Source organism: Bombyx mori, chromosome W (genome assembly GCF_030269925.1).
Source record: "Bombyx mori chromosome W, ASM3026992v2".
NCBI lineage: Eukaryota > Metazoa > Arthropoda > Insecta > Lepidoptera > Bombycidae > Bombyx > Bombyx mori.
In genome coordinates this window covers 4,049,092-4,072,007 of record NC_085135.1, presented here as the reverse complement: position 1 = coordinate 4,072,007, position 22,916 = coordinate 4,049,092, and the positions used below count along the sequence as shown (strand labels likewise).

General features: G+C 51.5%; 1 protein-coding gene across 1 annotated transcript; it reads left to right on the top strand.

Annotated features, from left to right (window-relative positions):
* The first annotated feature begins 18,204 nt into the window (after positions 1-18,204).
* On the top strand, positions 18,205-22,372 carry LOC134201787 (uncharacterized). Its single transcript, XM_062677019.1, has 2 exons — positions 18,205-18,923; positions 22,161-22,372. Exons 1-2 carry the CDS (start codon positions 18,458-18,460, stop codon positions 22,355-22,357), a joined length of 663 nt encoding a protein of 220 aa, XP_062533003.1. The 5' UTR covers positions 18,205-18,457; the 3' UTR covers positions 22,358-22,372.
* Positions 22,373-22,916: the final 544 nt, after the last annotated feature.

Genomic DNA, 22,916 nt, shown 5'->3' with positions numbered 1-22,916 from the left:
ACTGGTTCCGGGGCACCATGGCAAACATTTGTGATGCCGCCATGCCCCGGGTCGGCCCCCGAGCACCACGTGGGGGCGCGTTCTGGTGGTCGCCCGAGATCGCAAGACTCCGCGAGGAGTGCGTGAGGGCGCGCCGCCGGAGCGCACGCCACCGCCGCCGCCGTCGTCGCGACGCTGCGTTCGCGGAGACGGCGGCCCAGCTGCACGCTGACTGTCGTCAAAAACAGACGGCGCTGCAGCTGGCCATCGGCGAGGCCAAGAAGCAGAGCATGAAGATTCTCCTGGAGTCGCTCGACGAAGATCCCTGGGGGCGCCCATACAAGATGGTTCGCAGGAAACTGCAGCCGTGGGCGCTCCCGGTGACCGAGCGGCTCCAGCCTCGGCAGCTGCGGGAAATAGTTTCCGCGCTTTTCCCGCCGGCAGCGGGGGGGGACTTTGAGCCCCCCCAGATGGACGCCACGTGGGGCACGCCGCCGCGTCGTCCGAGCGTTCCCGCTGCCGAGGAGCCCCCTCCCCCTATCACGGGGGCGGAGATCCATGCGGCCGTGTCCAGAATGAGAGCGAAGGACGCGGCCCCCGGCCCTGACGGCGTTCACGGCCGGGTCTGGAGCTTGGCCTTCGAGGCCCTAGGGGACCGGCTCGGGGGGCTTTTCGAAGCGTGCCTCGAGTCGGGACGGTTCCCGTCGAAATGGAAGACGGGCAGACTGGTCCTTCTGCGGAAGGACGGGCGCCCCGCGGACTCACCCGCGGGCTATCGCCCCATCGTGTTGCTGGACGAAGCGGGCAAGATGCTCGAGAGGATCGTCGCGGCCCGCATCGTCCGGCACCTGACCGAGACGGGTCCCGATCTTTCGGCGGAACAATACGGCTTCAGAGAGGGCCGCTCGACTATCGACGCAATTCTGCGCGTGCGGGCCCTCTCCGACGAAGCCGTATCCCGGGGCGGGGTGGCGATGGCGTTATCCTTAGATGTAAGGAACGCCTTCAACACCCTGCCCTGGTCGGTGATCGCGGGGGCGCTGGAGTATCACGGCGTCCCCGCATACCTCCGTCGACTGATCGGCTCCTACCTCGCGGGCAGGTCGATCCAGTGCATCGGACACGGTGGGGCGATGTACCGCTTTCCGGTCGAGCGCGGTGTTCCGCAGGGGTCTGTCCTGGGCCCCCTGCTGTGGAACATCGGCTACGACTGGGTCCTGCGGGGCGTCATTCGGGGTCCCCTCCCCGGGCTGAGCGTAATTTGTTACGCCGACGACACGTTGGTCGTGGCTCCGGGGAGGGACTACCGGGAGTCTGCCCGTCTGGCGTGCGCAGGCGTGGCACACGTCGTCACTAGGATCCGACGGTTGGGGCTCGAGGTGGCGCTCGACAAAACCCAGGCCCTGTTATTTCACGGGCCGGGACGAGCGCCGCCTCTGGGTGCCCACCTCGTGATCGGAGGCGTCCGCGTCGGGGTCGGGGTGACCGGTCTTCGGTACCTCGGCCTCGAACTGGACAGTCGGTGGAACTTCCGCGCTCACTTTGAGAAGTTGGGCCCTCGACTGATGGCGACGGCCGGCTCTTTGAGCCGGCTGCTTCCAAATGTCGGGGGTCCCGATCAGGTGGCGCGCCGCCTCTACATGGGGGTGGTGCGGTCGATGGCACTATACGGGGCTCCCGTATGGTGCCACACCCTGACCCGCAAGAACGTTGCGGCGCTGCGACGTCCGCAGCGCGCGATTGCGGTCAGGGCGATCCGAGGATACCGCACCGTCTCATTCGAGGCGGCGTGCTTGCTCGCCGGGACGCCACCCTGGGACCTGGAGGCGGAGGCGCTCGCTGCCGATTACCGGTGGCGTAGCGATCTTCGCTCTAGGGGGGAAGGGCGCCCCGGCGAAGGAGTAGTTCGAGCGCGGAGGCTCCAATCTCGGCGGTCCGTGCTGGAGGCGTGGTCTCGCCGCTTGGCGGACCCGTCGGCCGGCCTCCGAACCGTCGAGGCGGTCCGCCCGGTTCTCGCGGACTGGGTGGGCCGCGATCGCGGATGCCTCACCTTCCGGCTAACGCAGATGCTTACCGGCCATGGTTGTTTCGGCCGGTACTTGCACAAGATAGCCGGAAGGGAACCGACGGCGCAGTGCCACCACTGCGCGGACCGCGACGAGGATGACACAGCGGAACACACATTGGCGCGTTGCTCTGGTTTCGACGAGCAACGCCGCCGCCCTCGTCGCGGTCATTGGAGAGGACCTCTCGCTGCCGCGCGTCGTGGCTACGATGCTCGGCAGCGACGCGTCCTGGAAGGCGATGCTCGACTTCTGCGAGTCCACCATATCGCAGAAGGAGGCGGCGGAGCGAGAGAGGGAGAGCTCTTCCCTTTCCGCACCGATCCGTCGCCGTCGAGCCGGGGGCCGGAGGCGGGAATACGCCCGTACGTCCCGGCCCCTGTAGGTGGCGGCCTCCCCCCGGTGAAGGTCAAGGGGCGATCTGAGGGGGTGAGGCCGCGCGGCGCGCTACCAGCACTCTAGCGCGCTGCCATGGAATGAATAGAGCGACCGGTCGACGGTGTATCGCGTCCCGACCCGGCAGGCTGGTTCTGGTCCAGCGGGGTATTCCGGGACACCAGCGGCACCGTCCGGGCGGCCCGACGGGCTGCCGTACCGAGACGGCCGACGTTTCAGAGCCTTCGATTCGCCTCGAAGGCTCCGTCGGCTGGGCGTCCTTGGGGTGAGCCGCGCCGTCTGGTTGTAGTGTTGACCGCGGTAGCCCCCCTACCTCATCCGCTCACAACACCATGCAGATCGTTGAGTCTCACATACCCCGCGCGCCCCTTTTGCGCGGGGACCTCGTAGGAGGTTCGGCCCTCTACCCGAAAAAAAAAAAAAAAAAAAAAAGGGCCCAAGAACAAGCCTTGCAAACCCAGGCCACAGGCAGTACCTCAACTGCCCAATCCAAGCCACAAAAAGAGGCGCCTCAACAAATGGAGGTGGAGTATGTGGAGCCGGAAGAGGCAGTAGCCTCCACCTCCTCTACATCCAGGCCAATAAAAGTGTCTATCGAGAAGCCCCAAGACCCAACGACCTCGGGCCCAAATATTCATTCCCTCCCTCCCCGCCCTCAGCGTGAGCGGCGCAGCGGTCGGCAGGCCTCACAACCTGCTGGCTTTGCTGCATGGCTCCTCGCGCTGTGGGAGAAATTGTCCGAGGTGATCTCCGGAGTGATCCGTGAGATCGCCTCGGGAGCTAGCCCTTTCGGGGCGCTCCTGTCGGGGTTCTACCAGATGATTGCGCAGCTCAATGGCTAGCCAGGAGTTGCGCATCATCTACTGGAACCCCGACGGGATTAAACCCCGTAAGAACGACCTCTTGATTCTGCTCCTGGGCGAGACCAAGCTACGTCCTCAGGATGTGTTCAGGATTCCAAACTACTTCATGTACCGACGTGACGAGCTTACCCCTGCCGGGCGGCCGTTCAGGGGCACTGCGGCCCTCGTCAGGCGGGACGTGGTGCATGATCAGTTGGATTTGCTGTCCTTCACATCGACAAGGTCAGTCGGTGTGAGGGTACACACCTCGGGGGGAGATATGCGGATTTATGCCGCGTATAGACCCCCGGGGCCTGAGTTCCACTCTGAGGATATAAGACGGGCCCTGAATTACGACAGCCGCCCAGCTCTGCTGGTCGGGGACCTGAACGCGAAGCACGTCGCGTGGGGCTCCCGACTTAACACAGCAGTGGGCAGGCGGCTGTTAGAAGATGCCGATAGGGGCGACTACTCCGTGGTCGGCCCCGACGAACCCACGCACGTCCCGTCCGCCGCGCGATATCAGCCCGATGTACTGGACGTGTGTGTTCATAAGGGGCTACGGTGCCCCGTAACGATCGAGGCACTGTACGACCTGGGTACCCCCCATCTCCCTATCCTGGTGACACTGGGTATGGGGCTCACCCGGGTTGCGACCTCGCCCCTACGACCGAAGGTCGACTGGGAGCTCTTTAAGAGACGACTGGTCGACCTTCCCGTAATTCAGGACCCCAACACCCCTGATGGGGTCGACGACGCGGCGGTCCGCCTTGTCGACTCCATCAGGGGAGCGATCGACCAGGCGACGACTCTTGTGCCCAGCGGCGGGCCCAGAGGTATACTCCCGGCTCATCTGAAAGCGATTATTCGCCGGAAGAGGGGCCTGAGGAGGCTCTGGGCGACAACTCGTTGTCCCAGGATCAAGCGCGAGCTTAATGAGTTGGAAGCGGAGTTGGCGGCGAAGATTAGCTCCTTTCGGGGCTATGCGTGGGAGGAACGGATTGAGGAGGCCCGTGAGGACCCCTCTTCCGTGTCCCTCCACCGACTTTGCCGTCAGCTCTCAAATCGGCCTGCCCCCACTTGTCCACTCGTGGACGAGAGGGGCAACCGATGCTTCTCGGCTCAGGCCCGCGCCGATGTCCTGGCCGCAATGCTGGAGCGGCAGTTCGCTCCAAGTGACTCTGTATCCTCAGAGGCCGCATTCCACCAATCGGTGGAAGAGAGCGTAGCGAACCTACTCTCCTCCCCGGTGCCACCGTTGGGAGATGATGATTTCATCACTCCCAGCGAATTGCGCCTCTCCATCAAGCGGATGAAGAGGCGCAAGGCGCCGGGTGAGGACGGTATTCCCTCCCTCGCATTCTTCCACTTCCCTGAAACGGTCGTGTCATATATGACACGGCTGTTCAATTCCATTCTGTCCACAGGACACTTCCCGGGAATTTGGAAATTGGGCAAGGTCATTGCCTTGCCCAAGCCCGGCAAGGATAGGAGAAATCCCTCCAGTTACCGTCCGATCACCTTGCTGTCGCATGTGGGCAAGTTGTTCGAGCGGCTGTTGCTGAGAAGGGTGTCGCCGCACATCCTTCTCAGACCCGAGCAATTCGGGTTTCGCAGCGGTCACTCGACAACGCTGCAATTGGTCCGCGTTATGCATCACTTGGCGGATCGGTCCAACGCGCGCCAGTACACGGCCGCAGTCTTTCTCGATATCGAGAAGGCCTTCGACCGTGTCTGGCATGCGGGACTGGTTCACAAGTTGTTGCAGAACACGGACCTCCAGCACGCCTACGTGCGACTGCTGGGGTCGTACCTGGAGGGAAGATCCTTCCTTGTCGCGGTCGAGGGCGCCAAGTCGTCGGTGCGCCCAGTCACGGCCGGAGTTCCTCAGGGGAGTGTCCTGGCACCACTCCTCTACGCTCTCTATACCAACGACATTCCCACGCTTGAGGGCAACCTCCAAGCGTGGGAAGCCGACGTGAAGTTGGCGCTGTTTGCCGACGACAGCGCCTACTTCGCGTCATCCAACTTCCCCTCTGCGGCCATTTCGAGGATGCAGAGGCTATTGGACTTACTGCCCCAGTGGCTGGACCGATGGAGGGTCGCGGTCAACGTGGGGAAGACCGCGGCTATCCTCTTCGGTCCGGTCCGCACAAGAGTCGTCCCGGGACAGCTCAGTCTCCGTGGCGCTAATGTCGAGTTTAGATCCAGCGTCCGGTACTTGGGGGTCGATATCGACCGGAGTTTGAGGATGACCGCCCACGCCAAATCGGCGTTGGCGGCCGCTCGCTACGCGAGATTCCTCCTCCGGCCGGTGTTAGCCTCCGGGTTGCCGGTCAGGACTAAGCTCGGCATTTATAAGACGTATGTCCGTTCCCGTATCACATACGCAGCTGCGGCCTGGTATCACCTCATCCCGCAGGTCATGCGGGTGAAGTTACAGGCCCAGCAGAATCTGGCTCTTCGCACGATAGTCGGAGCAGGGCGTTACGTCAGTAATGCCGTAATCGCCCGGGATCTGGATGTGGAGTCGCTCGAGGAGTTCATCCGGAGGCTAGCTCGTAATCTTTACGAGCGGGCTGACGGTGGACCCCACGAGCATCTCCACAATTTAGCTCCCTTGCACGCCAGACCACCTGATGGTCGGGCGCTACCAAGGGAGCTACTAGAACCCCCTTCTATGGTAAGATAGTCGGCTTAACCGGAGTGATATGGGAGTGCTCATAATGAGTGCCCCCATGGGACTGAGCTGCCCACACTCGTCAGTTCCCCCCACATTGTTTGGGTGCCCCCTTATGGGGACCCATTTCCCACCCCCGTTGGGTGGACCACTCCCCCTTATGGGGAGTGACTATACGTCGGTCCCTCCCCGCGACGGCCTTCCCTTTTTGGGGAGTTCTTAGCGGGTGAGTGCCAAACTAGTGCCGCGGCCCCCCCTCTGATTTGTAGAGGTGGGGCCGCGGCATGGGGCCGGTGGCGGGCCCCTCGTCTGCTGTCTGTTGCCCTGGTTTCTTGTATATAGTATGTATATAGTAGTATAGTTAGTTGTAGTTAGTTTAGTTAGAATTAGTTAGATTGTAAGGAAAAAAAAAAAAAAAAAAACCGAAGCCAAGGACAGCAGCCGGCGCCGGGGTGCCACCTCCACGGGCATCAATCCGTCGCTTACATCAAGCTCATCGTATTATGTATATGTATATATTTTTGTCGATGTGGAGTGCGCCGAACGCGCATACGAACCCTCTTCCCATTCCCCCCTGCATCAACTCACCCCTGCCCTATGTGGTAGGGAGCTTCTGCCCGGGCAGTGGGGTTCGCCCCGAGGCCCGTTCCGTGCCCCCGTAAGGGGGTACGACGACCCTTCTTCTTCTTCTTCTTCACGCCAAATTAAAGACCACGAGGACCAATCTTTATTTACAAAATGAATATAACATTTACAAATTAACTTAATTCTATTTACATTTTATGCTAACTTAATTTTAAAATAACTATTTATTCGGATATTCTTTATTCATTCATCACGGACATTCTCCACTTATTTATCGCGGACATTTTCTATTATTTTACAACTATTTATGTCCGTCGCGAACAATAACTATTTAACTATTTTTAATCATTTATGTCCGTTCGGGAATATCTTATTCTAACTATGTTTATTTCTGTCCGTCGCGAACATCTTCCCGCCGTGTAGCGTCGTTCACGTCGCTGCATCCTCCTTGGTGAGCGGCGGACATCGTGGGCAGCACGATGATCTTCTTCGCCGGGCGTCGCAGGATACCGCCGGCGGTGCGCACGTCGACCACTCGAGTGATGCCATCGGCCCCCGGGTATACCTCCTCGATGATCCCACGTGGCCAGGTGTTCCGTGGGAGAGTTCCGTCCGCTATGATCACGACGTTGCCTATCTTCAGGGCGGGCCCGCGGCTGTGGGGCTCCCGCCGGTTCTGCAGGTCGGGCAGGTACTCCCGGAGCCAGCGACTCCAGAACACGTCTGCCAGACGTTGAGCTGCGCGCCCTATGAGGTCGGCGTCGTCGAACTTGCCCGGCACGGGGACTCGCGCCGGGCCTCTCAGCAGGAAGTGGTTCGGTGTCAGAGGGTCAGGATCGTCGGCGCTCACCGATACGTGGGTGAGAGGTCGGCTGTTCACTATGAACTCTGCCTCTGCTAGCAGAGTATGAAATATTTCGGGCGTCGGGTGCCTCGGCTGTTCCGTAGCCGAGAGCGCGGCCTTTACCGCCCGCACCATTCTTTCCCAGGCGCCGCCCATAAAAGGCGCGCCCGGTGGGATGAAGCGCCATTGTATAAGTCTTAAGCTTGCTTCGTGCTCGGTCGCCTTGTCCAAAGCTTGGCGCTGCTCCTTGTCGGCACCCCGTAAGTTGGTGCCGTTGTCGCTCCATATCTCCGTCGGAGCTCCCCGGCGCGCAATCATGCGCCGGAGTGCCATCACCGCTGAGTCAGTGCTGAGGCTCGCTGCCGGTTCTAAATGTACCGCACGCGTAGTGTTCTAAATGTAGCGTTTATTACTGGTGGTAGGACCTCTTGTGAGTCCGCGCGGGTGGGTACCACCGCCCTGCCTATTTCTGCCGTGAAGCAGTAATGCGTTTCGGTTTGAAGGGTGGGGCAGCCGTTGTAACTATACTTGAGACCTTAGAACTTGTATCTCAAGGTGGGTGGCGCATTTACGTTGTGGATGTCTATGGGCTCCAGTAACCACTTAACACCAGGTGGGCTGTGAGCTCGTCCACCCATCTAAGCAATAAAAAAAATAAAAAATAAAAACGTGAAGATGGCCACGTAGTGCTTCTGGGTGCTTCTGCCGGTGGTGACTTGATAGGGCCTGAAGTAGTCGAGGCCTACGTACGTGAATGGTCGCCGATGGTGTGCCAGTCTGCTTGGTGGGTGGTCGCCCGTGGCTGGACGCGGTGGTGTGTCCTTGCGGATACGACACGGGAGACAGTTGTGTATCACGCTCCGTGTCACTGGGCGTAGGCGTAAGACCCAGTACGACTGTCGGCACTCGGCGATCGTAGCTTCGGTTCCGGCGTGGTGCATCTTGGATGAAGTCTATCATCGGCCTCGTTTCGCGTCGGGATCCATCTAGCACGAGAGGCGAGGTGATGACGTTAGCTCCCTCAATGTTGCCGATGCGTCCGTTTATTCTCAATATCCCGTCCGCGTAAGTTACGGACAAGTTTCGCAGTCGGCTCGCTGGGGATACTTGTTTCCCTCGTTGGAGCGCCAAAATCTCTTCCTCGAAGGCTTCCCGCTGGCTCTGCCGTCAAATGAGCGTCTCGGCTCGTCGTAGCGTGTCGGCGTCTAAAGTTCTGTATCGAATAACCGCGTGCTTTGGCGTCCGCGGTGTGTTCAGCGGGGTCTTCGAAGTCATCTTTTTTCTATTTCTCTCCCACGTCGGGTCCGAGCACGGGTTCCGTCTGGTCCTCTTGTAGTAAGTGCGGTCGCGATTCCTGCGGCATAGGTCGACGAATTGCAGTATTCGCCCCATTGCACGCAGGTACTTTTCCCATTTTGAAAAGTGTCTTGGGTCCGGGATCGCTTCGCCGAGGCTCTCTCTGCTCACGGCGAGCGCTGCGCACTTCTCTTCGCCCGTATCTTCTGCTCTTCTTGCAGTCCGTTGTACGGGCCAATCATCCGGATGCCGTCTTAGGTATTCCGGGCCTATGAACCAGCGGTGGTTTCCTTCAAAGCCGACGGGTATTTCCCTTGTGGCGTCGTCGGTGACATTTTCTCTTGTGGGGACCCAGCGCCATTCTTCCACAGTGCTGTACTCTTCTATGGTGGCGCTGTCAGTCCAGAACACTCTCGTGTCTGGCTTTCTATAGTGTTTTCCCGTGACGGCCGCGGCTATGCGGCTTCCCATCACGTCGGTTTGTAGCTCGAGGCGCGGTGTCGATGTTAGCTTCATGGGTGCGACTCGGGCTTTGGCGGGGGAAGTCCTCATCTCCCCGTCGGAGGTCTCCACGCGCTAGTACAACGCGGCGTCGTGGGCGTACTTGCTCGTGTCCACGTACGTGTGGAGCTTGAGGTCGACGGCGTCCGGGTACTGCAGTCGGTTCTTTACGCAGATGGCGGTTGCAGGTGGGCTTGTCGCGCCGAAGACGATGGACCTCATCCGGTATTCTATAGGCTCCTGTGAAGGGTCCTCCCTCCACAAGTACCGGAGCGCGTCGCGGTCCTCCCTTCGGACGCCTATCTACATAAACATCTCCGCGATGTCCGCGGAGACGGCGACGGCGTGCTGCCTGAAGCGCATCATCACTCCGGGCAGCGACTGCAGCAGGTCCGGGTCGGTGAGCAGGAAGTCCTTTGGGCTTCTTCCCTCTATTTTTCGCATCGGCGTCGATGCGAAGCTTCTCCTGCTTCTTGGGATGTGTCACGTCGAAGTGTGGCAAGTACCGGGTTCGATCCTTCGTACCCGTCGACGGAGTTACTTCGGCGTATCCCTTCGCTTCCAGCGCGTTTGTTCGTTGCTTGTAGCGCTCTTTCAAGTTTGGATCCTTCTCCAGTTTCTTTTCTACGGATGTCAGGCGATTCAGTGCGGCTTCAAAATTGTTGGGCATCTTCAGGCTCTCCTCACGCCACAGCAGTGCGGTCTCGTAGCGGCCGTCGGGTCGCTGTTGAGTGGACTCTCGCAGGATCTTCAGCGCGCGCTCGTCCGGATCGTTCTTCGGCGTCTTTGCGGCGACGGTGAGTCCCTCAATCGCGAAGTAGTGCTTGAGGGCTTCGTCCATGTTCGTGTCGACCGTCGTCGCGTGTCCCACGAAGTTGACGCGCTGTCTCTTGCCTCCCGGATGTGCTCCGTGCACGACCCACCCGAGCGGAGCACGAGACGCCACTGGTTGATCGCGTCGTCCCGTCCGCATCTCCTCCGTCACCAGCAGGTGCCAGTTGTCTTGGCCGATCAGTATCTTCGGCGAGGCGTAGCTCGTTTTGAAGTGATACCGGAGGTCGGTGAGGTGATGGCACGGCGCGAGGACTTCCTTGTTCAGTCGCTGTGGTGTCAATTTTAAGCCGTTGACTGTCCGTAGATTCAGTTCTTGCGGTTCCCCCGTGCGTCCACATAACTTCAGCGGGACGCGTCGTGAGCGTGTTGCGTCTATTCTGTTGTCCCCGATGGCAGTGATGAAGAGGGGTTCGATCGGTCCTTTGGCGCCGACTCGTCTCGCAAAGTCTTCGTCGATCAGCGAGATCGTTGACCCGTCGCCCAGCAGGGCCCACGTATCTGCTTCTCCCGCCGGTCCGATAACAGTAATTGGCGCCATCTTGAGGTAGGCTGTCGCTCTGCTTGCGGCCCACGTCGAGGTGACCGCCTCTTCCTTTTCTGCTGGTTTCTGCCATGCCGGCTTCTTATGCAACAGCTCGTGGTGCGTGCGTTCACAGTTGTCGACGCCGCACCTCTTCTTTTTGCATACGTGTCCCCGGGACCGGAACCGTAGGCACCGGAAACACAAATTTTCACGCTTCGCCGTATCCCAGCGCTCGCTGATGGCCGCTCTCTTGAATTCGGGACAATCTTGTGGGATGTGCCCCGGCTTCTGACATGCTGCGCATTTCCTTTCTTCCTTCGCTTGCGTGGTGTGCGTCCTCTGAGGCGTGTTTAACATCTTCCGCCGGCCGCTGATGTTCTCCACTCTCGTCTCTGGTTCCGGTTGTGCGTATGGGCTGCACAGGTCCGCCTCGCGCTGTAAGAAGCGCGACAGCTTGACGAGGTCCGGTTCTCCCGCCGGCTGAGTTGCTGAGAATTCGAACCAGCGGTTTTTATTTTTTTATTTTTATTTTTTTATTGCCTTTGTAGGCAGACGAGCATACGGCCCACCTGATGGTGAGTGGTTACCGTCGCCCATGGACTTCAGCAATGCCAGGGGCAGAGCCAAGCCGCTGCCTACCGCTTAATACTCTCCACAAGCCTCGTTTGAAGAAGGACATGTCATAGCGCTCGGGAAACACCGTGGAGGGGAGCTCATTCCATAGCCGGATGGTACGTGGCAAAAAAGATCTCTGGAAACGCACTGTGGATGACCGCAGTGGCTCCAGGTAGTATGGATGAACTCTACTCCGGTGGCGGGCGGTGCGATGGTAAAAACGAGATGCTGGTATCATCTCGAACAATTCCTCAGAGTACTCCCCATGGAAATTACGGTATAAAATACAGAGGGAACCGAAGTCCCTCCGCAGACCCAGAGGCTCCAAACGATCCGAGAGAATGGGATTATCGACAATCCGAACGGCCCTCCTCTGTATGGAGTCAAATGGAAGAAGCTGGTATTTGGGAGCCCCGGCCCAGAGATGGGAGCAGTACTCCATGCGAGGCCGGACTTGTCCTTTATATAGCAAAAGTCTTTGTCCAGGCGTGAAGTACCGCTTCGCTCTGTTGCGGACTCCCAGCATTTTGGACGCCAACTTGGCTTTGCCTTCCAAATGACTCCGAAACTGGACATCGCTCGAAATGTCGACCCCAAGTATCCCGATATTCTCGGAAGGTTGCAGGGTTACTCCTTGGAATTGCGGCGCCATGACAAAGGGGTCCTTCTTCGCAGTGAACGCGCAAACTTGTGTCTTTATCGGGTTGAATTGAACCAAGTTCAATTCACCCCATTCGGAGACTCGCCCCAGAGAGTTCTCCACTTCAGACACAAGTTTTGATCGTCTCTCTTGGCGGTGGCGGTGGCGTAGAGTGGACGGCAGCTTCTCCGATGTGATGTTGGTGAGCTCCGGGTTGTACATGTAATGTACGCGGTCGAGGGCCCTCAGAGCGGCGACGACGTTGTTCACCTTATTCGCGAATACGCAGTGTCCGTGCAGTGTGGCAGCGCGCGTAGTCGTTCCAGTTCCGTTGCGGCGATCGCTTCTGGACGTCCGAAGCGCGATTCTAGAGTCCGCATGATCTCGGCGGGCTCGGTGTAATGCAGCAACAAGTTTTCGACCGCTTCTATTGCTCTTCCTTTCAACGTACGCCGAAGTCTTGCAGTGTTCTCTGCGGCGCTGAAGCTGTCCGCTGATTCGGCGTAGGCGACCTTGAAGGAGAGCCATTTCTGATGCGATCCACTGTAGACTGGAAGCTCCCCGTAGTACCGATGCGATGGTCCGGGCCTGGCTTGGCGGGCGGCCGTCGCGATGGCAGCTGCTAGTTCGGCGATGTCGCTCTTCGGTGCGACAGGAACGGCAATCGGTGCCGCGGCAGGGGCCGGTAACTTCAGCTGTTCTATTGGTGCGGGAAGTTCCAGTTGCGGTTGCTCGACGGTGGCTGGTGATCCATGTGTTGGCTGCATTACTGTTTCATCGACTCCGTGTAGCGCGATCGATCGTTGCTGACTGAGCCACGTATCGATGCGCTGTGATTGCTCGTTCTCGTCTTCCGTGTGTATTGGAGTGTTGTAGGTGAAATAAAAGAGAACTGTTCAAGTCGACAATTCGTGTAATACTGTTATAATTTAGTGTGTGCAGTTACAAATATAAGATTAGGTGAGCTGCACACTACACCTCCCCCCTTTTTAAAAAAAAAAGATTATATTATTACATCTTTTTTTTTTTTACTTTAAAGAAATTAACACAAAATATTATTAAATTTTATACTTTACTAACAAAAATCCAATAAAATAATATTTTAAGTTACAAACTTTTTTGTATTATTTTTATGAATGCTTTATTATCCTTTAAGATTTTAACATTTGGTGAGATATCTTCTATGACTTCGTATGGTCCTAAATAAATCTTATCTAACTTATCTCCTACTTGATTTTTAATTAATACTAAATCTCCTTTCTTATATTTTATTGAATTAATAGTTTTGTCAAAATTTATTTTTCTTAATTTTTTATTAAATAACAAATTGTTTCTTGCTTCAGCTTGTGCTCTTTGAAGTCTGTACTTTAGTTCTAAAGGGTAAGAATCAGGATTATATATTATAAGGGATCAACATATGAATTTTGTTCTATGTTAGACGGTAGATTACAATGTTTACCAAATACTAATTCAAATGGCGTGTATTTTGTCTCAGAGTGAACTGTAGTGTTAAATGAAAAGCACCAGAATGGAAGCCAACTGCTCCAATCTGTTTTATTATTATCACACTGAATCCTAAGATAAGCTCCTAGAACCTTATGAGTGTTTTCCAAGCCTCCAAGAGTCTCATGATGATAAGCTGTTGAATGCAGTTTTTTTATATGCAATAAATTGCAAATTTCAGTAAATACTGATGACATAAACTCTGTTCCCTGGTCTGTTATTATTTCTGTAGGGATACGATATCTCAGAATAAAATTATTTACAAATGATCGCGCTACTGAAACTGTATCCTTATTTTCTAAAGGATAAGCTTCAACATATTTAGTCAGATCACATTGTAACGACAGAATATACTTAAAATTAAAATTATCTACATCTAATGACCCCATTAAATCTAAACTAACTCTCTCAAAAGCAGTGGATGCCGTGGATGTGATAACCATTGGCTCCTTTGTACGTCTATTGGAATGCTTTTGAATCTGACAACTTTTACATTTCTTTACGTATTCTGATACTTCATTGGTCATTCCTGGCCAATAATAATACTTCCTAATATTATTTAACATTCTGTTTACCCCCGCGTGGCCACTCGTGGGTAACAGGTGGAAGTCATTTAGGATCACAGTCTTTGTATCTTTGTCAGTAATTCTTGTCACATCTTTAATAACAAGCAACTTAGGAAAATCTTTCAAATGGCTCATTTCCTTTATAAAATTGTTTACAAATCGTTCATAGCGCTTGCTTTTAATTATTACGAGCACGTTTATTTTGATTTGCTTGCAAAAACGTTATAATTCTCTCATTAACACACTTACGGTAGACAACGATTGAGAAATTATCAAAATTGCTGATTTTTCAGGCACGAATTTGCAATTACCATTATCACTAGTAAAATGTTTGAATTTTTCTATTAATGTATTTTTATTACAAAATAGCATCAATTCAACGCCGTCAATTGGTCGTTTGAGGATTTCCACTACTTTAGGTTGATCAGGCCTTGGAGTAGAGGATACCTCCGTAGTCATATTATTGTTGTCACAGTCAATACGTAATCTACGAGCCTGTACTCTTGTCATGAACGATACTACATGCTGTTGCATTTCCTTTAAGCTGTTGGATGTAAAAGGTATCCGGCTCAATGCATCTGCAACTGCGTTGAGCAAAATTCACATGATTAATTATAATATTTAAATAAATATATCCCATAGACTCTAAATTAGAACTAATTTCTTCTATAATTATCTTATCATGTTGTACTAAATTCAATAAATTCTACTAAACTAGCTGCACTATCGATTAATAAATTAAGATCGATATTACTATTTTTAAGTTGACACTTAATTACACAAAAATTACTATAACTAAAAATCGAATGAGTTTTTGTACGAAGTTTTGAGTTTAGGTACGAATTGTCATAATTATTTGCGTTATCGTTGCGCAAGTTGTCTTGGACATTGGACTCTTGCGTATTATGCTGTACACGCTGATTATTCATCGGCCGTCCGCGAAAATGCTGACGCTGGCGTTGATCGCCTGAGTGTTTACCTTGATTTACGATATGTGAAGTTCTTTGACCTGTACTATTTTCATAACAATTATAGTTACGATTATAATCTAATTTCTGATCTTGAATTTCTTGATTTGGTTGAGTCAAAATACACTCCAATTTACTATATTCTTTTTGAGCTTCCTCTAGTTAAAACCTAAATCTTCTGTACGCGTATTTGGACCAAGTTTTACTACATATTCTATTAAATATTTTAAATTAGCATGTAAATCTCGCAATTATCGTGACATCATTTCCTTAAACTAAATATAAAGAAATTCCGCATGAACTAAATAATAACAACATATACTCGTAATAGAGAACATTAAAATAACGAAAAAAAAAAATTACAATATCAAAGCAAAAACTTACATTGCACAATCATGGATTACTGGTGGCCCGGAGGCCTTTCCAGTTTCACCAGGACAGGTGGGCGAGCAAAGGCTCAGCCAGGAGGGGTGGGATTTGCTAACAGCTACCCGAGCGCCTCCGAAGGAGACCTAACAACTCAAGAGTAGCTGCTTCGCGAATGAATCTACTACCGGATTGGAATCGCGACCCGCTGAGAAGATCCGGCGAGAAACTCAGCGAGCTGATTCATGGGTTAGGTTGTACGGCGAACTCTTTGTCGAGTTCGACGAGTACGGTTACCGAGGTCCCTAAGCCTGCTCCTAGAGCTGAAGGCGTCTAGTGCAAACGTTATTGGATCTGAGGGATCCGTAAGGACGTGTCTAGGGCGTCGACGGTGACTGGCTCCTGCATGATCAGGATTCGGGGAGTAGTCAGCGGCAGCTACGATAAGGCGATTATCATTTTCATTCGAGGCCCAGGTCGTCGTGTAGGTCAACGTTCCTCACGAACCACGGAGCTCCGACGGCTAACCTGCAAAAGCGGGATTGTAGAGATTGAAGGGTGTCTATGTGTGTGCGGGCCGCGTGAGCGAACACCACACTCGCGTAAGTCATGACGGGCCTTATGCAAGTTTTGTAAAGTGTCACCTTGTTCCGAAGGGACATTTTACTCCGCTTACAGATCATGGGGTAGAGTCTACCGAGAATAAACGCGGCACGGTCACGGACTGATTTTATATGAGGGCGGAATGTCATCTGCATCCAGGGTAACGCCCAGGTACTTGACCTTCCTGGCCCAGGGTATGGATTGACTAAAGAGAGTAATCGGGGGTGTGAGATTCCTCCTCCTAATACGGGAGGAAATCCGTGTGGAGCTTCCCCTCTGAAATAGCACTGCAGTACTTTTCGCTGGGTTGATGTCTATGCGCCATTTTCGGAACCACTGTCCTAGGGCTAGGGCTGCGCTCTGAAGCTTCTTCGCGATTAGGGACTTGTTTCTACTGGAATAGTAAACAGTCGTGTCGTCGGCGAATAAAGCTAAATGGGTCGGCGGCGACCGGGGAATATCGTTAACGAATAAGCTAAATAGGAGGGGTGAGAGGACAGAGCCTTGCGGGACTCCAGCTGTGAGAGGTCGTGGGGAGGAGCGGGTTCCCTCGACTCGATATCGAAAAGAGCGGTTCGACAAGAAGTCCCGTATGATGAGCACGAGACTATCCGGCACGCCCATGTTGAATAGTTTGAAAATCAAACCGTTGTGCCAGACTTTGTCGAACGCTTTTGCGACGTCGAAGAAGAGAGCTCCCGTGTATAACGGTTTTGGTCGATTAAGCCCCACAAGAATGTGCTCCGTGAGGCGGTGCACCTGTTGAACGCATGAGTGATTTGTACGGAATCCGAATTGTTCATCGATGAGAATGCCCTTGGATGAGACGAAGTCTCTGAGGCGTTTGTAGAGCAGACGCTCATACAGTTTGCCTAAAGACATGAGGAGGCTAATCGGGCGGTAGCTCGTCGGATAATTTTTTGGTTTACCGGGTTTATGTATGCCGATAACGTCCGCTTCTTTCCACACCGCGGGAAAGATACAGTTCGCCATAGCGGCATTGAAAATAGATGCCAACATCACGATGAGTTGGACGGGTAGAAGTTTAATAACGCGGTTGGATATACCGTCGGAACCGGGAGCCTTGCGAGGACGTAGGTCTTTGATCAAGTCTTTAACTTCCATCGGGGTGACGGGTGGTAACGCGTCCGAGGGTGGCAAGGAGACTCTGCGTTCTACCTCACTGTCTACTAATTCTACATGAACAGGGTCCTCGGATTGAGTGCTGGGCGTGCACTGGGTTTGCAATGTATCGGCCAGCAGCTCTGCTTTTTCATCATCATCGAACGCCGCGAGTCGGCCTGAGGGGCCTACGAGGGGGGGCATAGTTACTACCGTATCCGATTTGAGAGTACGAGCTAAGCGGTAGTAAGACCTTTGAGAGGGCGCGAGTCTTTCTAAGAAATCAGACCATCTGACATCTCGGACTTCGGCGATGCGAGACTTTACGTCGCGTTGTAGGGCACGCATTCGAATTCGATTTTCCGCGGTAGGATACCTGTCGTAGGCGCGTATCGAGACGTTCTTAGCTCTAAGGAGTTCCCTAATATCGTCGGACAATTTGAAGCGGTGAAGGAAGTCCTCCGCTACAACTTGTTTTGATGACCTATCTAATGTCGAGGTGATGTGTGACGTTAATATGTCTATGGCTTCAGCGGTATCCTGAGGAGACGGGGTAGAGTCCGGGCTAAACGGGAGCGATGGTGGATCAGATTCAGCCAGGCTGATGCCCAGCGTGTGCCAATCCACCACAGTCCTCGTGACGGGAACGGAATCGGGAGCGCGACCGAGCTTCATAACGACGGGACGGTGGTCTGAATCTAACTCTGAAACTACTTCGATCGAGTGTAAGCGCAGAGTTACGTTTTTTAATAACGCTATGTCGAGTATATCCGGGCGATGCGCGATATTTAGCGGGTAGTGAGTCGGGGTTAGCGGAGCGACGATATCGAAGGCGAGATCATCGACTAACGCGTCAAGCCGCCTGCCACTCGGGGTTGTAGTGTGTGAGTTCCACCTGATGTGTTTACGATTTAGGTCGCCCGCCAGAATGACAGAGCTCCCCATGCCGAGCAGCGCCTCGATATCACTGCTTAGAACGATCTTATCCGGTGGAAGTAAGCACGTATTTACTGTCAACGTATATGTAGGTCATGACGTCTTACGTAGCATGGGTGAATGAACTCCTCAGCATTGGACTCGAGCTGACTCCTAGCTGCTCCATCTCGGACCCGTACAATTTATCTCCCGGCGCCCTGCATATCCTCTCATCATAAGGCTTGAGCATTCTCCCGGCTCCCGGCAGCAACACCCTTTTCTGTCTTCTTCTATTGTTCTCATCGCTTCATCCAAATCAATCTTCTGTGAGGGTTTTTTTTTCTTTTTTTTTTCTTTTTTGTAACGGACGTGACGTCAGCTGTCATGCCCTGCCGCCAGCCAAGCCGCCAAGCCATATTAACACGCCCCCTTCCGCCACAGCCACCGCCACCGCCGCCAGCCAAAGCCAACGAAGGGGGGATAGTGTTAATAAAACAAGCCGTGCCAGCCATTTCTAACTACTTTTCTGCATTCTTGCACAAATAAAAGAACTTGTCGTTACGCTGCTGGTTTTTATTGTCACATCATTTGCAACAATCAGAAGTGGCATAAAGAAATGAAACAACGTCATATACACGCTCAGATCTCTCGGTCTTCTGACAAGTTTGAAGAAGATGAAGCTCCTATTCCACTGGCGAGGAAGGTGTTGAAAAATTGCTTCAGAAGGAGGTCCACAAGGCGATACTTGAGCTACAGGATGAAGAACCTGGAACAATCAAATCAAAGGGACTTCGACGTCGTCGGACCAAGAGCGCCTGCCGCCCTGTCCTTCCATCATTCTGGTTCACGTGGAGGGAAACTAGAAGAGCAGCAACGCGGTTACTCCACTGCGGTACTACGAGCTTCACGGCGCTTCATGAGATTCACGGCTACGAGCTTCCTTCTCCCTGCCTGCGACGCTGCTGCGCGGCGAAGACAGCTACGTCAAAGTCATCAACATGAGCTCAGAGACCATCATGTGGCCGCCGGGCGAGGTCCTGCCGAGGGCCAACAGCTGCGAGGAGCCACAGCCAAACAGCCAGGTGTGTTGCATTTCTACTTGCCCTAGCCATGCCATTACAAATATTTCGAGATTTGAGGGTAGAAATAAAAAAAAATTAAAAGGAGCCATTAAATAATAAGGGTCATTCAGATTTAAAAAATACAGTATAAGCATTGCTTTGCTACGAATACACATGATTTAGGTATTGCCAATTTAGTCCAAATGCAAATTAAGCTTACTAGTGATCAGCCCATGTATCGCCACCTTTACTTTCTCATAATGAACAAACGATAGTTAAATCTAAAGCTAATTAACTTTTAGATGCCGGCATTATAAAATAATCTGAAGCTAGTCATGCTCCACCAGTGGTCTTATTAAGAAAAAGAACGGCGACAATAGGCTATGCGTTGATTATCGTGCGTTAAACGCTATGGTAAAATATAAAAGTATCCACCGAAAAGTACTTCACGAGTTTAGATTTAGACCAGGGCTACCATCAATTAACCATTGTGCCAGACACACAACTGCTTTCATTACACCGCAAGGTCATTATTTAGAGTACACTAGAATTCCTTTTGGTTTAGCAAATGCGCCATCTGTATTCATGCGTTTCTTCTTTTTCTCCACCTTATTCCACTAGGTGGGGTAGTTAAATGCGTTTAATAAATAAAATAATTGAGTCTGTGGGTAGAAAAGAAATGGGTAAAAATAAATGTAGGTCAAATAGAGATACTAGCAATTTGAAACGATTTACCTCTACCCTCAGTTGGTATAAAATCAGGTTCAATAATTATGGAGAAAGTACTTGGGAAATTTTATGATGGAGACTTAAAATTAAATGAGTAAATGCTCATTCTTGGAGAAAAAAGTCACTTATTTAGGTCATGAAATATCTTCAGACGGTATACAGCCGGATGCAACAAAAATTGACGGCCGTTTCGCAGTTTCCTGTGCCAAATAATGCTCATAGTGTGCGACAGTTTATTGGTTATGTTACTTTAGAAAGTTTATTCCCAGTTTTTCCGTGATTGCGCGTCCATTAACTGAGTTAAGAAAAAGAAAAATCATGGGGGTGGGGCCGTGAACATAACGCGAATTTCGAACAACTGAAAAACGGTTTATGTTCCAAACCTATGCTAGCTCTGTATAATCCTATGCTTCTTACAGAAATACAAACCGATGCGTGTAACTTAGGAATTTCTGGTATACTATTACAAAAACAAACTGACAACTCACTGCGGCCTGTTATGTATTTTAGCCGGGTTACTAGGAAGGAAGAGAGTGTGTATCATAGTTAAGAGCTCATAACCTGGCGGTAGTACAATCGCTACGTAGGTTCCGTGTTTATGAAGTAGGTAAGCATGATATAGTAGAAACTGATTGTACTGTGATGTGTGCTACGTTTACCAAACGCGGCATTATACCACGCATGGCGCGATGGTGAGTTTTGAAAGAAGATTATGACATTAGTGTTGAGTATAGACCGTATGGAACATTTGTAGACGCGCTTAATAGGCATCCTGTTGACATGATGAACGTAAATTATCTTAAAGAATTGATTCTGTACTGTGCAATGTCAGGACGAAAAGCTTAGTTCGATTATAAAGCAATCTATACTAGCATTGAACGCGCTAATCTCAAGAACTGCTGGTCCGATTTGAAAAATTCTTTCAGTGTTAAATAACCCATTTATTGAGAAAGGTTATAGGCTATATAAAAGGTTATAGGCTATATAACGCTAAGACCGCTAAGATCATCATTGTGTCACGCTAAGGCCAATACAAGCGAAGTACCAGTAAATAATGTTTCAAAATCGGGTTATTTTCACTTTTAAGAGCTTCCGGTGCCTGCGCTGCAGAAGCGGTTAAAGTTTCGCTAAAATAATGTGACAGAATTGTTCCCCTTTAAAAAAAATGTCCGCGATAGCATATATCTATATGTTAAGGTTGGCTCACTATAACGTTTTTTTTTTATGCTAACCAAATATGTTCTAAAATAAAGCATTATTTGTGAACTATATGCTTTATTCCACGCGGACGAAGTCGCGCTGATGTTAAAGATAATTATGAACTAGTTCGAAATTTTTTTAAGGGAAATAGACTCGCAGTCCCTTCGGCTAAATGGAAAATTGTACAAATGCACTATGACGACATTTGTCACGTGGATCTAAATCATCGTTTAGCTTTGATTAAAAGCCAATATTGGTTTCTTAAAATGACACGCTTTATTAGGAAATACGTGGCAGCATGTCTTTATTGTACACATGAGAAGGATAACTATGTTAAAAAAAAGAAGACTGTCTATATCCGATCTCTAAACCATCTGATACTATGCGCATGGTACAAATATATAACATGATGCCCTTCTGTAGGACATCTAAAGGCCACCAACCAGTACATGATCGTAATGAAAGATGCGTTGTCTAAATTTGTGATAGCTGAACTAACGCGTACTGTAAATTCAATCGGGACCATTCGTGCATTGAAAAATATATTAATAGGGTTTGTCCAGATACCCGAATCACGTGGTGACAGACTACGGGAAAGCTTTTACGAGTAGGTACTTTAAAAAAATATATCAGAAGATAAACAGTTTAGGCATACGTTAAACGGTATTGCTTGTCCGCGCGCTAATTGGCCAGGTTGAACAAACTAAACATACAATTTTATGTGTTGCGGGCAACTGATCCTAGTGAAGCTTCAAATAATTTAGTGAACTCCGTCAATTGAGGCACAAACAACACAATTAAAAGTAACAGCGGCTACAAGCCTTGTGATTTAATCTTTGCGCGCTCTGGTAGGTCAATATGTGATGTTTCGATTCCTGGTCTCGAACCAGAAACTGTTGACGCACGGCGTGAGATAGCTGCAGCTAGGATAAAACAAGCGAGTACAATAATGACACACAACATTAATATAAAAAAAAGCTCATGTTTATAAGAAAAGGCATTTTGTATCGTAGAGACAGGCGCCAACTGGTTAGTAGCGCCGCTAGGATTAATACCAAATTAGACGATTTGTACTCAGGTCCGTATGTAGTAACTAAAGTAGTAGGTAACAATTGTTATCGAATTAGAAGTATATCTAAAAGGTTTACGAAGTTATAAAAACTTCACTGGCCTGGTATCAACAGATTCATTAAAGCCCTATAAAAGTATAGCCCATGTGTCCGATAGCGCTAGTAGTTCCGATGAGCAGCTCGAAACTGAAGACCTTATTGATTTATTTGAGAACTAAATGTTTTTGTGTGTTCCCCATTGCGGGAGCAATTGTTGCAGGATGGCCGAATGTAACGGACGTGACGTCAGCTGTCATGCCCTGCCGCCAGCCAAGCCGCCAAGCCATATTAACACGCCCCCTTCCGCCACAGCCACCGCCACCGCCGCCAGCCAAAGCCAACGAAGGGGGGATAGTGTTAATAAAACAAGCCGTGCCAGCCATTTCTAACTACTTTTCTGCATTCTTGCACAAATAAAAGAACTTGTCGTTACGCTGCTGGTTTTTATTGTCACATCATTTGCAACATTTTCTATAATTTGAAAATCTTCTTTTCTCTTCTCGTTTTACAAACTTCTATTCTTCATAATTATATTTCTTCATATTTTATTCAGCTACTCTCGTATTTTACGTATGTTGCAAAATTTTAACTGCTGGCTAAGGGTCGCCATGTATTGGAGTCTTGTAGGTGAAATAAAAGAGAACTGTTCAAGTCGACAATTCGTGTAATACTGTTATAATTTAGTGTGTGCAGTTACAAATATAAGGTTAGGTGAGCTGCACACTACACGTGAGTGTCGTGCGCGCATCTTCCTCTTCTTCAACGAGCGCTTCGGCTTCTAATGTTGAGATGCGGGCGGCGGCGAGCTCTGCTTGGAGTCGGGCTTGTTCTTCCTTGGCGCGAAGATGCTCTTTTTTGAGGCGCGCCATAAGCAACAGCCGTTGTGACTGTTGACTCGACTTTCTCGAAGATCCTCGTACTGGTGGCGCCATCCCGTCGCGGAGTGTGGAGCCTTCTTCTGTCGTCGAGATTTTGG